Source organism: Tenrec ecaudatus, chromosome 11 (genome assembly GCF_050624435.1).
Source record: "Tenrec ecaudatus isolate mTenEca1 chromosome 11, mTenEca1.hap1, whole genome shotgun sequence".
Lineage (NCBI taxonomy): Eukaryota > Metazoa > Chordata > Mammalia > Afrosoricida > Tenrecidae > Tenrec > Tenrec ecaudatus.
The window spans coordinates 69,547,521-69,564,796 of record NC_134540.1 but is presented as its reverse complement, the minus strand read 5'-3'; the positions used below and the strand labels follow the sequence as shown (position 1 = coordinate 69,564,796).

The window sequence follows — 17,276 nt, the reverse complement described above, 5'->3', positions numbered from 1 at the left end:
GCCAGGCCTCTTCCTTTTCTGGGAGTTACCAGTGAAGGTGATGGACAGAAGTCCAGGATCGCCATGTAAGAGTTGGCCTGTAAAGATTCATAATTGTTACTATCAAACCCATGACCAACATTTTAACAAATCAGGGACAAGTGTCATGGAAGCATAGGCTTTCTGATATCTCTGGAAAACGCATCGGCCCTGGCAACACTAGGCCGGGCTGCAACTGGTGGTGGTGGGGGGGGGGCATTGAAGAAGAGGGCAAGTGTACACTCTTCTCTGCCAGGGTCCCTGTGTCTTCTAGTTCGCAATCCCACCACACTCTGAGTCCCCACCCAGCTGGTCAGGGCGCTCTAGTGAGCAGGGGGAGAGGGTGGGGGAACCATCAGTTACTGGGCACATGTCAGCGCCTGCACATACATTCTCTGGCTTAATTCTCAAGGAAACCCTGAAGCAGAAGCAGAAAGCAGGACCCAAGGGCACAGTTGGTGCCATCTGCCACGGTGGCCTCTAACCCCAAGTGCTCCAAGCCTCAGACCTGCCCTTCGCGGCCCCCCGGCTGGCCCCTTGCGCCTCCCGCTCCCCGCCCCCGCCCGCTCTGCGTCCCCGCCTTCGACAGGCGGGCGGCCGGAGGCCCTACTGAGCAGGGGCCTGCGCTGCACAGCCCGCGGGCGGGCGTGGACGGTCCTCCGCCCTCCGGGCTGCAGCGGGCTGTCCCCGCCGTCGTCACGCGAAGAGCCAGGCCGGGCCGCCAGCTGCCGGGGGGCAGAGTCCGCCGCGGCGGCCCCCGACGCCCAGCGCACCCCCAGTCTCAAGGCGCGCCGCGGCCGCGATGCCCGGGGCGGACCGAGCTGCGGGGCCCAGCGGCCAGGAGCCGCCGCCCGCCGAGGCGCCGCGCAGCCAGGAGGTAAGGGGCCCCTCGGCCGCGCCGTCTTCGCTCTCTCCGTTCGCTCGGGGCGGGGGGGGGGGCGCTCGGCCCCTCTAGACTGGCCGCGGGCGGAGCACCCCGAAGCCTGGCATCCGAGCGCCTCCGCGCGCCAGACGCCTCCCGGGGGCTCGGGAGGGGAAAGCGAAGCGGCTAAACGCCCACTCCGGCTCCGGCGACGAAGCCCGACCCAGGTCCCGGGTTGCGGAGGCGCCCGCGGCTCTCGGGCCCAGGGTGTGACTGGTTCCCGCCGGGAGCCCCCGCGGCCAGCGGCGGCGCGCACAGCGGGCCGGAGCGCGCGGGCTCCGCGGTCCCCGGGCGGGAGTCGCGCCTGCTGGAGCCATCGGGGGACCTGTCCAGCCCGCCTGGCGCAGGCCGGCCTGCGGAAGCCGCCCTCGGGCGGGCCGAGCCAGGATCTGCAGCCCAAGATCTGCAGCCGGGGCGCGGCACGGGGCCCCCCGGCGCGCTCAGGCTGAGCCAAGTCAGCAGGGAAGCCCGAAGCTCGCAGGATGTGGAGCTTAAATGTGCTGATGGCGCGCTTTGGGCTCAGATGCCCGCGGAAGGTCTGCTTTCGGTCCGGCTGCCTAAGCTTTGGAAGAATCCAACCGTCCACGCTGCCTTTCTGAAGGGGCCTGTGTCCTTTCGCTGGACACCATTTCAGAGAGTCACCTGTCCTGGAGGCTCTAGTTCCCTTCTCGGTAAAGTGAGGAGGATAAATCACACCCACTTTGAAGCCAAAACGGAGCCCTGGTGGCGTACTGGTTGTGCAGTGGGCTGTGGCCCTCAAGGCCAGCACTTGGAAACCACCAGGCACTTCTTGGGAGAGAGACGGGGCTTTCTACTCCTGGACAGTCTCAGAAACCCACAGGGGTAGTTCCACCTGGTCCTGTAGGGTCTCGATGAGTCGGCATCGACTCGGTGCCCGTGGGTTTGGTTTTGCTCTGGGAGCCTTGAAGTCGGGAGAGACGATGCACTTCCAGCCGTGGGCGCAGTGCCTGGACCGTGGTTCTGACGGCCAGCCAGCAGGCCTCTCCTGGTCCATTGAGATATGCTGGGTTTCCTTTCTGTTGTGAAGAGTTTGCGAGGGAGGTGGAGAGTATGTCGGCCCCATCTTCCTCCCATCCTTGAACTCCATGCTTTGCTGCATAAGTCTGCCGCGCCCACGTGTTCTCCAGTAGCCTGCAAGAGTCCAACTACAGGCATTTGCACGGTAGTGACGGGGCCGGCTAAATCTGAGGTGCTGTGCTCTCCCTCTTTCTGGGATTGGGGCCTCCAGAGGGACTGGCCACTTTCACCAGGTGGATTCTCATAATGGAGCAGGCAAAGGAGAAGGAGGGGGGAAAGGATCCGTGGTTTGGCCTTCCACCTCGGACCCCAAACGGGCCCTACTTCTCACCACTCCCCACCCTGTGGGACCATGGGTGGAGGGACTGTGCTCATTTGACTCTTTTCTGGAAAGGAATCTCTTACGTGGATGGACTTAAAGCTGCTCTGAGAAAAGAATGTATCTGGAGCCCCTGGAAATGCAGGGAGGGCTGAAAACAGCACACTTTTGGCAGATCCCTGAGTGTGTGACCAGATAAGTGGTTACAGGTTGGTCTGCTAACCCCAAGGTCAGCAGTTTGAAACCACCAGCCATTCCGAGGAGCCAAGATGAGGCTTTCTACTTCCATACAGATTTGCAACCTCGGAAACCTGCAGGGGCAGCTCTGCTCTGCCCTAGCGACTGGGTGGCAGTGGGAGTTGAGGGTTTTATCTTTCAAATGGGCTCAAACACAACCATTGTGGGCAGTCAGAATTGACTTGGCAGCACCTAAGCAGAACAACTGTAGCTGGGCTTGCTGTGATGTGGAAGGCATGCGCACAGCCGTCTACCTGCAGCTGATCTCAGCCACACGCTCTTCCCATGCCCCAACACAGGCCTCTTAGCAACGTGCCTCTGCAGCTCTTTCCACCACCGGTTGGAGTTGATTTCATCAGGCCTTGAGTCTAGGCTTGGCTTGGAGGCTCGCTCTGACAATGCAACATAAGCAGGCACGGCACGTAGAGGCGTGGAAAGGACAGGTGCATTGAGACTTGCTCTCCTCATGGACCATCACTCTGAGAAAGCACCCTGCCTAGCCTGCTGAATGATGCACATGGCCAAGACATGTGCCTGAGGTGCCCCTAGACCATCTAGCTTCAGATGAACATCAGGATGACCTGAAGAACTACCATCTGACCCACAGAACTTGGGGAAATAATAAGTGTTTGTCCAGGTGACTGTTGTTCAGGGTGGTTAGCAGAGACCGTCAGATATAGCTCAGTATTACCAGATGTTATGATCTCCAGAGAAACCAGAAGTTCAAATTTTTGTGCAAGTTCCAGTTTAAAAAATATTTTGAAAGTAGCCAATATCCAAAGGGCACTTTCTGGGCCAAATAAAACACATCTTTAGACGGAACTTGGCCTGTAGGTTGTTGATTTTGCAACTTTTAGCCCAGAGGGGCATGGGCTGCTTTTATGGACACTGTGAGGACCCCCTAGTCTTTGTCCTCCTCGCTCCCACTGCTGTGTCCCATCTCACCCCAGCAGGGATTTCTTTATAGACTGTGGACTGCCCACAATAAACCTCTTGACCCCTGCGCAGCCTTTCCACCTGAACACGGATGCTGCTGGGACTGCTGGTCTGCACAGAGCAGCGACACTGGAGACGGATCCCTGTTTTCGTTTCTTACTGCCATTGAAACAGGAGGATGGGCAATGGGCGACTTTCACAAACAGAACTTTATTTCCTCACAGTTCAGAAATCTGGATTTGTGGTCCTGGCTCTGGGGAAACATCCCGTCTCAGCTTCTCTCGCATCCTTTGAGCATTCCTGGGAGCTCTCCCTGTGGCACCTGTCGTTCCTCCACTCCTGCTCCCTTGCTCGTGTGCCCAGTCTGCTGCTTTCTTATCTCCAAAGGGATTGGTTGAAAACGCACCTTGCACAGTTATGGACGCATTAACATAACAAAGAGCACCCCCCCAATGGGATTCCATCCACTGGTGTAGGGCTTATGATTTGCAACACATTTGGGGGGAAGCACGATTCCATCCAGAGTAACCCACAGTGAAGGAGGGTGGGAAGGCTGCTCCTGCTGTTCATGAGATAAAGCATAGAGGTGAGGCTGGCGGTGGGACAATGGACTCATTCACCAGTCTCGAACAGAGAAGTGAGTTCATGTTGGAAAGTAAGGGACGTAAAGTCAGAGAGAGGCCTAGAAGAGAGATTACTGAACCCTTAAATGTGAAGCCAGATGTTTGGGACTTGATTCTCCTGGTGAAGAGTCATTCTTCAAGGCAAAGAGAAGTCAACTCTCCCCTCCCTCTTGCACTCCCTCCCCTCCACTTCTCCCTCTCCCTCTCTTCTCCCTCTTTCTCCCCTTGGTGGCTGTGGGGAAAGTTGCTGTAGAATCCGAGAAGCCACCTTCCCAGGACAAGTAGGGAAGTGGCCAGAGGAGGAAGCAGCTACTACATGGAGACCCGGGAAATCAAGAAAGCAGGTCCTCGAGGCTGAGGGATCTCTGTGGCAAACCTGAAGATGCCCACATGGTAACCTTCCTTGAGACAACGTCTGTCATGCACCAGTCCAACCAGGTCCTCTTTCCTATGGTTGATAATTGCAACTAAGTGCCCCCCAAACGATTCACTTTTCTTACAATGAAAACTTACAGAGTTGGGGGAGAACCACCCCCACCACCAACAAAAGTCTTAAATCCATTTTTAAATTGTGGCAAGGAGAAAGATCAGAACTAGGAAAAGAGAAGAAACAGAAAATCAAGAGAAGTCAAGTACTGTCATATTCCCATAGAACCAGGCAGCAGCAGCAGCAGCACGGTGGCCGTACCTTCAACTTGTGGTCCTCGATCTCGACTGCAGATTGGAATCGCCTAGGAACTTAAAAGAAAGGAACAATTCTGGGTCTCCCCTCCCCGAGGGTGGAGTGTGGGCATCTGGTTGTTTATAAGCTTGTGAGATGGAGCCCTGGTGGCAGGGTGGTTACACATGAGACTGCTGACTGCAAGGTCAGCAGTTCCAAACTGCCAGCTGCTCTGCGGGACAAAGACAGTGCCCTGAGTCTCATAGAGTTAGTTTCAGAAACTGCCGGAGGCAGTTCTTCAGAGGCAGTCCTCTAGGGTCTCTGTGAGTCTGCGCCCAGGCAATGGCAATGAGTTTGGGGTTGGGGTATGGGTACCTTGGTTGGCCAGCACCTCCTGAAGACTGGGTGCTGTCTTGAGGCACATGGTTACAAAATAAGTGATAACTGCAGGAATGGGGACTGTAAGGTCTCTGATGCTTTCATGGTTGATCTGGGCAATGGAAATAGTCCCAAGGCACTCACTCTGGTTAAGTGCTTGCGGCTTAAGTGAAAGTCCGGTAGTTTGAACTCTGCGGGAGAAAGACATGGCAGCCTGCTTTCTTACAGATTTTGAACCTGGAAGACTCGGTGGAGCCATTCTGCCCAGTCCCCTGGAGCTGCTATGAGTAGGAATGGCCTTGATGGCAGTAGAATTGGTTAGGGGTGGGCAGTAGTTCCCATGTAAGCTTGAAAAGTTCCTGCAGGGATGTAGGGGTGGGGGCTGGGTGGTAGGGAGGGTGAGGGAGTACGCAATGGAGGTGGGAGGTGGGAGGGAGCTCTGGACCGTGATTACACAACTCATTTTAAAGGCGATTTAACCGTGGGGGTAAAAAAATGTTCTAAAATTCATAATGAATTGTGGTAATAAATGTACAGTTTTCTCGATATGATCAAGTGTTTGAATGATTGAATTGTATGAAATGTAAAAAAAAACCCACCCCAAAAGACAAATCAACCAATTAAAAATGAACAGAGGACACGGACAGACACTTCACCCAAGAAGACATGCAGGCAGCCAACAAACATGAAGAAATGCTCACAGTTTTAGTCATGAAAGAGATGCAAATCCTACAACAATGAGAAATCGTTTCACCCCAGCATTAATAGGGAAATTTAAAAAAATCAGAAAATGGCAAAGGATGGGGAGGGAACCTCAAACCCTGCTGGGGGTGGGGGGCTGTAAAATGAGGCAGCCTCTGTGGGAAACAGTGTGGCACTTCCGCAAAACATTAGAACTAGAAACTAGAACTATCTTGGGACCCAGCAGTCCCTCTGCTTCACATGTACTCTAGAGGAAAAAGTCATGACACATCCACACCTGTGTCCATAGCAGTGCTGTTTACAATAGCAAAAAGGCGAAGGCAGTCTGAAAATCCATTCATGGAATTATGCATAAACAAACTACATACACACCATGGGAGACTCTACCACATTAAGAATAAAAATGTCTCCCAATACAATAGCACCTCGCCCTGCTAAACAGCCATTGCAGGATACCCATCTTCCCGACATGATCACTGAAGACAGACGTGTGTGCAAGCAAATGTGGTGAAGAAAGCTGATGGTGCCCGGCTATCAAAAAGATATAGCGTCTGGGGTCTTAAAGGCTTGAAGGCAAATAAGCGGCCATCTAACTCAGAAGCAACAAAGCCCACAGAGAAGAAGCACACGGCCTAAGCGAATACAAGGTGTTGAATGGACCATGTAGCAGGTACAAAGGAACAAAAACAATCATTGTGTGATCACCTTCCTCACATAATTGCTGAAGACGAAAGTGTGCATAAGCAAGTGTGGTGAAGAAGGCTGATGGTGCCCGGCTACTGAGAGATATAGCGTCTGGGGACTTAAAGGCTTGAAAGCAAACAAGCGGCCATCTAGCCCAGAAGCAACCGAGCCCACACGGAAGCAGCACACCAACATAGGTGACCATGAAGGACAGAGGAGACCAGGTCTCCAACAACAAAGGTGGGGTGGGGGTGAGAATCACATCACCGTGAAAGAGGGGGAGTGCATGATGGGGACCCAATGCTCACCTGTAGACAGCTGGACACCCCTTCCAGAGGGGTAGTGAGGAGGAGATGGGCCACTCAGGGTTCAGTGTAGCAACAATGAAACTCAAAACCTTCCTCTAGTTCCTGAACGCTTCCTCCCCTCCCAATCATCATGACCCCAATTCTACCTTGCCTTGCGGACCTGGTTATACCAGAGGATGTACAGCGGTGCAGTGGGGATCTGGAGGCACAGGGAATCTAGGACAGACGAACCCCTCAACACCAGCGGTGGGAGTGGCGACACCAGGAGGGAAGGGCGTGTAGAAAGGGAGAACTGATCTCGGAGATCTATGTGTAACCTCCTCTCTGGGAGATGGGCAATGGGGAGGCGGGTGAGGGGAGACACTGGGGAGTGTAAGATAAGATATAATAATTATTTATAAACTATCAAGGGACCAGGGGTGGGATCGGGGAGGGAGGGGGATGGCGGGGGGAAGGGAAACCGAGCTGATTCCAGGAACCCAAGTGGAAGGTGAATTATGAGAGTGACAAGTGCAACGAATGTATAAGGGTGCTTTGCTCAATTGATGTATGTACAGATTGTGATAAGAGCCTTATGAGCCCCAATAAAAAGATTTTTAAAAAAAGAATAAAAATGAATCTGCAAAATACTTCATAAGACAGATGAACCTGGAAGATATTGTGTCGAGCGAGAAGAGTCAACCACAAAAGAACAGTCATTGTATGAGAGCATGATTATAAGTCAAGTAAAGGTTTTCACACTAAAAGGAATATTCTTGGATGGGGTGGGAGGGGTCTGGTGGCATAGTGGTTATGGATTTGGCTTCTCACCTACAGGGGCAGTTCAACTCTGCCCTGTAAGGTGGCTATGAGTGGAAATCAACCCAAAAACAGTGAGAGTGAGTGGTGAGTGAGTGAGTGAGTGAGTGAGTGAGAGAGTGAGTGAGTGGTGGGAGAGAGAGAGAGAGAGAGAGAGAGAGAGAGAGAGAGAGAGAGAGAGAGAGTGAGTGGTGGGAGAGAGAGAGTGTGTGAGTGAGTGAGAGAGTGAGTGAGAGAGAGAGTGAGTGAGTGAGAGAGTGAGTGAGTGGTGGGAGAGAGAGAGAGTGAGTGAGTGGTGGGAGAGAGAGAGAGAGAGAGTGAGTGGTGGGAGAGGAAGGGAAAATAAATGATCACATGGAAGGTAGTCACATGTTAACTTGGGTGAAGACTAAAATTCCAAATCACTGCTTTCGAGTGATTTTTGACTCCTGGTGACTCTCTAGAGCAGGGAAGAACTGTCCTGGTGGGTTTCTGAGACTGTAACTCTTTAGAGGAGTAGAAAGCCTCGTCTTTCTCCTGTGGCGTGCTTGGGGAAAGTAAGAAGTAAATAGGCAACCAATGATGGAAGCAGGGGAAGACACTGGGGGGAGCGCATGAATGAAAAGCAACGGAAATAAACCCTGTTAGATACACATTCTGCGATCATGACGATCTCCTAGTATATGCATGGATAGACCCTCATGCTGAATGAGTGTGAAAGGGGGAGTGACTAGATATAAGGTTGGAAAAGGATATTTGTATCTGTGTATTTACCTCTGCTGCAAACATGTTCATGAATATGATGGAGCATACTGCTAAAAGTCATGAAAACTTCATAGGCACAATCAGACACTTTAAAGGCATGAGTCATGGGATGTGGAGGCTCAGGACCATGGTCTCATGGGCTACAATGCCAGTTGACATAGCATACATTACAAAGATGGGATTAGCAGCCACAGGCTTAAAAGTTTGCATTCAACACAACTCTCGGTACAACTATTGATCTAAGGTGTAACTATTGGCCCTTCCCTGTACAAAGGAAGAAAGTGTGATGAGGATCTAAGATGCATGGAAACAATTAGTCCAGTGGACCATGTGAACATCTGTCGTCACTAAACCTGAGACGAGAAGAACTAGATAGTGCCGAGCTACCATTCACTACCAACTGCACTACGAGGCATCCGGTGATAAGGTCTTGGAGTGGGAGAAAGATGTGGAACAAATCTCAGTGTTGTCTTAAAAAAGACTAGGCTTCCTGGTCAAACAGAGACTGGTGGTACCCTCACGACTGTGGCCCTTAGTCACTCTTCAGATCTGGAAACGAACTTACCACTATGAGTTTTTCTGAATCATCTCCAACTCAGACCCCTATGCACAACAGAACAAAACATTGCCTGGTCCTTCTCCATCCTCACAATTGCTGTCATGGTTGAGCCCATTGTTGCATTCCCTGTATCAATCCATCTCATTGAAGCTCTCTCCCTTTTAGCTGACCCTCGACTCTACCAAGCATGATGCCCTGTTCCAGGGACTGGTCTCTCCCTGATAACATGGCCAGAGTTCATGAGATAAAGTCTTCCCAGGCCCCCCTCTGGGTAGCATTCCGGTTGTACTTCCTCCTAGATAGATTTGTTTGTTCTTCCGCCAGTATGTGGTACTTTCAATGTTCTTCACCAACAACATAATTCAAAGGAATCAATTCTTCTGATAGCTTCCTTATTCATTGTCCAACTTTCACATGCATATGAGGCGACTGAAACTACCATGGCTTGAGTCAGGCACCCCTTAGTCTTCAGAGTGATGTTTTTGCTCTTTAACATTTCTAAGAGGTCGTGTGCAGCAAATGTGCCCCATGAAACAGGTCGTTTGGTTTCTGGACTGCTGCTTCCATGAGTATTGGCTATGGATTCAAGTAACATGAAATCCTTTACAATTTCAGTCTCCCGTGTTTATTAGGATGCTATCTAATGGTCCAATTATGAATATTTGAGTTTTCTTTACATTGAGCTATAATCCCAGACTTTGATCTTCAAACAACAGGTAGGGCTATAGCAGGAGCAATAACACTCACACCTTAGAATGATCAGCCATGTAAGATCAAGCGGGCAGCATTTAGCCATGGACAAAGTTCAGAAAGGTTGTGAAAGAAAGCAATGGAAACCGGAAGCAAGAAGGAAGTGGGATAAATGATACTACATTGTGAGGATTGCTACTAATCTTCATGTTAGTGACATGGAAGAAAACATGTATGATCCGCTAATCTTTTCTGTAAACCACCAATCAACACACACACACACACACACACACACACACACACACACACACACACACACACACCAGAAAAAGAAAACAGGACAGGAAAGCTTTAGAAACTAAAGGTAAACTAAACGACAACAGCAAACCCATTGCGGCGGAGTGGATTCCGACCCACAATGCTCCTCAGATCTTATGCCGACCTGCTCGCATTGCTCCCCAACAGCCCTGCTACCCCTCCTCCTGCAGGTTTCTGGAGGCTGACAGGTGAGATTCAATTCCTGGCATGAGCGGTCAGCCACCGTCTTAGAGTAGGCACAGCCGTGTTTCCCGGCTGACCCCTGGCCCTCTGGGTCAGAGAAGAACTACTCCACACTGCTTGGGAGGCTCTGATCTTCATGGGAGCAGCTGCCTTGTCTTTCTCCGAGCAACTGCTTGGTTCTTACTACCCACCTGTCAGTCCACAAGTCAGCACTTCACCACTGCACCACCATGACTTGAGTCAAAGTTACCGTGGCAACAGATTTGGTTGCTATGCAATGCATAACCAACCAACACACACACCATCCCCCTTCCCCTCCCCCCAAGTCAAAAAGCAACCAGACCTAGTTTCATTCAGTCGGTTCCTTCTCACCGTGAGCCTCCAGCGGTTCCTGAGAGCATACGTCTCTGAGGGAGAAGATAGCCTCATCTTTCTCCCACAGACGGGCTCGTGGGATTGAACCGATGTTCCATCTTCCAGTCTCCAGAGTTTGGGTGATGTCTAATGGAGATAGTGTTCTGTTTTCTCCTGGCTGGCTGAGGGATTGCTGATCGATGCTCTTTCTCTCTGCAAAAGGGCTTGTGGGTGCCTGGGACTCCTCACAAATTGTTGAGAGTCACTGGAACAACGGCTTCACAGAAACTATACGCATGTGAGTAGTAGCTAAAGTTTAAATCGGGAACAGCAGTGGCCTTAAAAGGTTCTGCTGTAACTCCTTAGAAAACAAACTACTTAGCTCGGAATTCTTTGCGGTGTCAGTTGCAGGTCACCAGTTGGAACACACAGGAACCAAATGACTACACCTGTGGGAAGAGAGGATGGAGATGCTCCATGTCACCTGCCCAAACAAGGCCGGGACTGACCAAAGAACAGACCACCAACTGCTCACAGGCAAACTCAAGTGGAAGCTGAAGAGAACTACAAGTTCACAAGCGCCCAAACATGACCTTGAACATGTAGAGACCATCCCAGGGACAGAAGGACACACTGAACACGAATGACAAAGATGGAACAAGTTGTAGGACGACAGCAAGAATATATCTCAAGCTGCAAGAACAGAAGAAAAATACTCATGCCTCAAATGGCAATATTAAAGGATTCTGTGGGTGATTATATGTTAGCACACCCATTTTAAATGCTATCAATGGTGGTGAGAAGCAGCTTTGAGGTGCACAAATCGTGTCCCTTCTTGGAAGGCCAATCTAAGCCCTCCATTTAGCAATTGCACGCTCTCCTACAAAAATATTGGTATGGCTTAATGATATCAGGGGACTTCAAACGTTAATTAAAAAATATAAAGGAAAAAAAAATAAAAGCAAAACAAAACAAAAAAGTGAATTTAAAAGATAGTGAAATTTCCCATGAGCTTTTCAGAGCTCTCTCAGACACACGCGTGCACGGACACGCGTACATTTTTAAAATGGTCAATGTGATTGTGTGTGAAATAGAAACAAATCGAAGCCACGTAAACGATGAGGCACGTGTCTGACGGAGTGAGGTAGACCGAGAGGTGCTTCATGGGGAAAAATACCCAGACCATGCTATATGAAAAGAGTCAGCTATGTACCCTCTGGAAATGAATTTATTATTTAAAAATCACGTGTATGGGTAGAGCGGTTTCTACTGTAAGAAGGAATGAGTTTCAAAAGTCAGCAAGAGAAGTAATATTCTTGTTGTCAAAATCACTCTTAAAAAAGTCTTCGAGGAGCTGACACATCATTTACTGTGCATAGTCGTATATGTCCATAAATGCATCATTGAAGCACATGTGTATGTTCTAGTTAGTGCCTTAGTGTTTCTTTTCTTCTTTTTGACAGCCTGTATTTGAATTCAAGAAAGGTCAATAGTCCCGTGGCCAAGTCCCACTATGGGGTTCTTCATGCCCAGGGGAATATCTGCAGCTGTACTTGGAATTGTTGAGCGCCATTGAGTCCCTTCTGACTGAGGGTCCCTGTGGGGCGGAGTTGAACTGCTCCATAGGGTTTCCAAGGGTGTCACTCTTGGCAGTAGACTGTCTCCTCTTTCTTTGGGGGGGTTCAAGCTGCCAACCTTTCAGTTAGCAGCCCAGCACTTAACCCACTGCGCCACCTCGGAAGTGTGCATTCCACACTGTTAACATTGGCTACTTCTCGGGGAGGAGTCGACAGGAGAGGTGAAGGGGGTTATGCGGATGTATAACGCTGTGTACACAGGAAAAAGAAACGCGTCCTCTCCTTCTCTGACGGCAATTCTCTCTTTACTTTCTTCCATGGGAACCAGGACCTACTCCTGGCGGCTGCCTATGTGTCTGACGCCCAGTATAGCAGGAATGTGCCGTTTGAAACATCACCTCAGGCCATCAGGTAATTCAAGCTTACAAAGGTTGCATGGACCCACCTCTCCTCAAGCACAGAATGTCCTTGAAGTCGAACTGATACTGAAGGCGTTGGTTCCATAATCATTTTGAGAAGCATATAGAATATGACATGCAGATTTGGATAATCCCGTGATTCTTTACATTGCTAAGTTATAAGTGTGGGATCTCACCCATAGGGGATCATTTAATGCATGCATCATGAACTCTTACTAGAGTAAGTAGAGATGATAAAAAGGAGAGGAGAAAGGGGCATCCAAGTTAAAAAAATACATCATGATCTTTTCCTCCTAGATATAGGTGTCCAACCCCCAAAGTGTGTCAGAATGAAGATCACCCTTTGCTTAGCTCCCAGGACTCTGAAGGTTGCATGAACTCGATGGGCAGGTTTTCTGTCCGCGCAGTCTTGACATTGGACGTCTAGATGCTGTTGTTAGGTGCTGTTGAGCCAGTTCTGACTCACAGTGACCCCATAAGACGAAGTACATGGCCTCATAGGGTCCCCAGGGCAGCAGCAGTCTTTTTACAGAAGTAGACAGCCATGTCTTTCTCCTGCAGAATGGTGGTAGCCTTGAACCTCTGACCATTTGGTTAGCAGCTGAACACTTAACCATTGGCTCCTTTGGTGTCTTCTTGGAGCTACCTAAAATGAAGACCTTTCCCCTCTCCCTGCTGCCTTTTCATGCAAGGCAGACCTTTATTTTGTCTTGCTTTCCCAAGAAGGCAGTTTTATCTCGGTTATCCCTTAAGGGTGCATGAGACCAAGGATTTGACTTGGAATAAGGAACAAAATGTTTCTTAGCATAACTCAGGGTCCCTGGGTGGTACAAAGAGCTAATGAGCGCAATTGCTAACCTGCAGATTAGATGTTCGAATCCACGAAAAGACCCCTTGAAAGAAAGGCTATCTCCCCCCACCAGCCCTTGGAAACCCTGTAGAGTGTTTTTTTTTTTTTTTAATTCTGCAGAACCCTATAGAGCAATTCTATTCTGAAGCAGCCCTGGTCGGCTTGAAGGTGACTGGTCATCATTGTGGGGCTGAACGTCAGTGTGTGAGGGGCGCAAGACTGGGAGTGTGCCCCTATTCCAGCAAGAGCACTGCGGGACTGTGAGAGCTCTCTGTGTGGTTTGATACATGTTGTAAAAGTGGGGTTAGGCTATCATGCTACGTATAATTGGTCCCATTAACTAAAGGTGATTTTTTACATCAGGAGTCCTCACAGGACGGCCTGCGGGCCACATGCGGTCCGCCGAGGACATTTATCTGGCCCGCCAGGTGTTTTTGCCACTGCTGCCTGTCCTACTTCAAAATAAGATATGTGCAGTGTGTATAGGAATTTGTTCACAGTTTTTTTTAAAAAACTATAGTCTGGTCCTGCAACGGTCTGAGGGACAGTGAACTGGCCCCCTGTTTAAAAAGTTTGAGGACCCCTTGCCTACATCAGTGTTCAAAGTCCTTTCAGCGTGTTCTCCCAGTGCTGTTATAACCCTCATGAAGAAGATACTGATCCTCGCTGGAGACAGACAGTGTGATGTGCTCTGAGATAAATGAATACTCTTCATTCCCCCCTCCCTTATAAAGTGTCCTGGAGCATGCGTCCCTTGCCATCTTCCATTTAAGGAAATGTGACCAGAGCCATACATTCTTTGTTCAACCAACCATTCAGCTTTAATGAGATGATTAGTATTGTTTAACTCTCCCTCTTTGTTGATAACCTCCTTTTTTGTTTCCCCTCTCCAGACTCTACTATTTTTATAACCACTGGACCATGCGAGCGGCCACAAACGTCTTTATTTTCATAGACCTTTCTCTTGCCCTGTTTGAGGATCCGGCACTGTTTCCTCTCCCTTTCTTGGTAAGCATTCACCATAAAAAGCCTAGCCAGCTCGTCACAGCGAATATGGGCTCTATGTGGCTTCTGTTGGTTTTTTTTTTTTTAATCTCTTCAAATCTTAGCAAATATGAATTTGATTTTCACTGCTGGAGATTAGAAGAATCTAATGCTTCAATCATAAGATATTTTACATTGAATGGAAGTGTTTGTTCTGGGCACATATACAAAATTTGGTAAGAAAAGTAGAGGGAGTCCTAGGAGTGGAGTGGGCTGGGCTGCTAACCAGAAGGTCGGCAGTTCAAAACTACCACCTGCTCCATAGGAGAACGATGAGACTCTGCTCCTGTCCAGAGGGACCGTCTGCAAGGAGTTACGCAGAGGCGGCCCTGCACTTCCTTACGTGGTCACTCTGCGTCATAATCGACTCAATGGCAGTGAACGACTTCTTTTATACCAAATAGTGTTGCAATGTAGTGTAATATGAGGGGGGCTTAAAAAAAGTTCAGAGGAAAGATAGAATGGAACGATATGGAGCTTTTCAAAAAAGGCTTCTCATTTGTGACTTATTTGTATCTGCCAAGTGTGCAGTTTTTTCATAAGCATAAATCATTTGACTATTAGTGCTTATTAGCTGGATCAAGAGTGGTTTTGAGCAATATGTCCAATTAACATCCAATTAATATGCCCAGTTAACCAGGTGACCCAAACGGGGTCCAGCTTACAGTGACTGTCAGTTCACACTGCTCGTGCCTCGCAAGGGGCCCCAGTCGCTCAGCAGTTACTACGTGCCAGGCTCGGAGCATCATGAGTGTGCTCTCCTGGGCCTCTTAGTAACCCGTGAGACGTGCCCTGCTGTTATCCCGCAGCTGTAACAGACGAAGAAACCGAGCCCTAGAAGTGTTGTATAAGTTGCCCAAGGCCCCTCAGCAACAGGGGCAGAGCTGTGTCCAGCCTGTCTGTCCAGTTTCAAAGCCCTTGCTTTCTAATTTCCACGTGGGCCCTCACTTTGTTTCCCCATGTTTCAATTCTCTGTTGCCATTGAACAAACCAACCTAAACTCAAATGCTTAAAACAGGGGGTTAGAAAATGACAGCCTCTGGGTCAAGTCCAGTCCCATGGCCTCTTTTCTCATAGCCCGTGAGCTAAGGGTAGCTTTTAATGATTGGGGGAGGGGGGATTAAAACCAGAGTTATACCTGGGACGCAGAAGTGATGTGAAATTGAAGTTTCTAGTTGGCAGATAACGTTTTGTTGGCACCTAGCTGTGCTCATTCATTGATCTCGGCTCTGGCCGCTTTTGCGTTACAGTAAGAGTGGAGGAATTGGAAGGAGATGCTGTGACTCACCAAGCCTGAAATATTTACTCTCTGGTCTTTGGCCAGAGCAAGCTTGCCAACTCCTAGCTTGAACAGATAGCAGTCTTTAATTATTTCCCAGGACTCTGTGGAGTGGATTGACTCCACAGGGCAGGTTTTCTGTTCATGTGGTGTTGGCTTGGATGGTAGATGTCCAGATGGTGCTGTCAGGGGCTTCCGTCGATTCAGAATCATCGATGTCCAGAAGCACAGTGGATACTTGAATTGGAAGATCCAAGTCCTCTCCTGTGGCTGTGCCTGGGGGTGACTGTAGCTCTGGATCAGAGTGCCTCTGCTCTTTTCCATACAGCTTAGGCTTCTCCTAGTGGGCAGCGGTGTCCAAGAAGAGGCCTTGTAGTGTGCATCTTGTGCTTGTATCACATTTGCTGATGTCCTGTTGGCCAAAGCCAATCAAATGCTCAAGTTCTAAGTCACTATAGGTGGGAATTACCTAAGGAATTACCTAAGTCAGGAGTGTGGCTTATTGGTAGCTCCCAAAGTGCTGGTTTCCTCTACTTCTATGTTAGTCAGTGAAGCTTATATATGTACATAAAAACTCACTGCCATCAAGTTGATGCTGATTCATAGTGACCCTATGGGATAAGGCAGAACTGCCCCTGTGCATTTCTGAGCCTGTAACTGTAACTCTTTATGGGAGTAGAAAGCACCATCTTTATTCTGACGTGTGGCTGGTGATTTTGAACTTCTGACTTTATGGTTAACTGCCCAATATTTAATCACTACGCCACCTGGGCTCATATATATATATATATATATATATATATATATATATATATATATACAGAGAAAGGAATGATATCAAGAAGTGGTTTACACAGTTTGACAGGCTCCAAGTTCACAGGTCAGATGTTAGGTTGGAGCTTTCTCCCGACTCATGTAGCTATGGGGGCTGATGAACTCAAGTTTGGTAGGAAGACGACAGGCTGTGGCTGCAAAGGCAAATGAATCCAAGGTTGGCAGCTCAGGCTTATCGTCTCAGAAAGTGAGTGGATCTAAGGTCAGCAGGTCAGATGGCAGGCTGATGACAACTCCCAGGATCAGCGGGCAATATGGCAGGCTACTGATTCAAGTCCCAAAAGCCAGAGGTCGATGAGACAGATGCAGGATCTAGACTCAGAATAAAACTAAGCAAGCTTTTCCACAGTGTCCACTTCTATTGGGAGCAAGTCTCCCCCCTAAGGAAACCTCCTTGAAATTGGCGGCATCAGGCTTAGGAGCTGAGTAAGGCTGTTGCATTCCATCCTAATCTTTTAAAACTGATCGGATCCTCATAGCAGACCCATGATGAAGGTGATTCCATTGTGTTAGGTCATATCAGGGGGAATTACTAGGCATTAAACTGTCAAACTATTGAGAATTGTGGATCAGGTAAGTTGACACCAAACCTAACCATCACGACTTCCACATGATAAAGGCTCCACAGTCAATAAATTCTCCAGGTAGAAAATGTCTAGTCGAGTCACTGTGAAAGCAAACACACATTCTGAAGAAGCAGAACGTGCATTCAAAGACGGGGGCCGGCTTGTCCGTGTCTGTAGCAGATGGGGCGTTAGACCACCGCGGCCCAGGTGAGAATTCCCTGAGGTCACCTGCTCT

General features: G+C 49.2%; 1 protein-coding gene across 1 annotated transcript in view; it reads left to right on the top strand.

Moving 5' to 3' along the window:
• The first annotated feature begins 655 nt into the window (after nucleotides 1–655).
• The window catches only part of LOC142461342 (two pore channel protein 2-like), a 47,967-nt gene continuing 31,346 nt past the window's right edge, over nucleotides 656–17,276 (top strand). Inside the window, exons 1-3 of the mRNA XM_075563146.1 lie at nucleotides 656–895; nucleotides 12,378–12,460; nucleotides 14,212–14,326. Coding sequence (XP_075419261.1) covers nucleotides 821–895; nucleotides 12,378–12,460; nucleotides 14,212–14,326 — 273 coding nt within the window. The 5' untranslated portion in view covers nucleotides 656–820. The remainder of the gene's footprint in view (nucleotides 896–12,377; nucleotides 12,461–14,211; nucleotides 14,327–17,276) is intronic.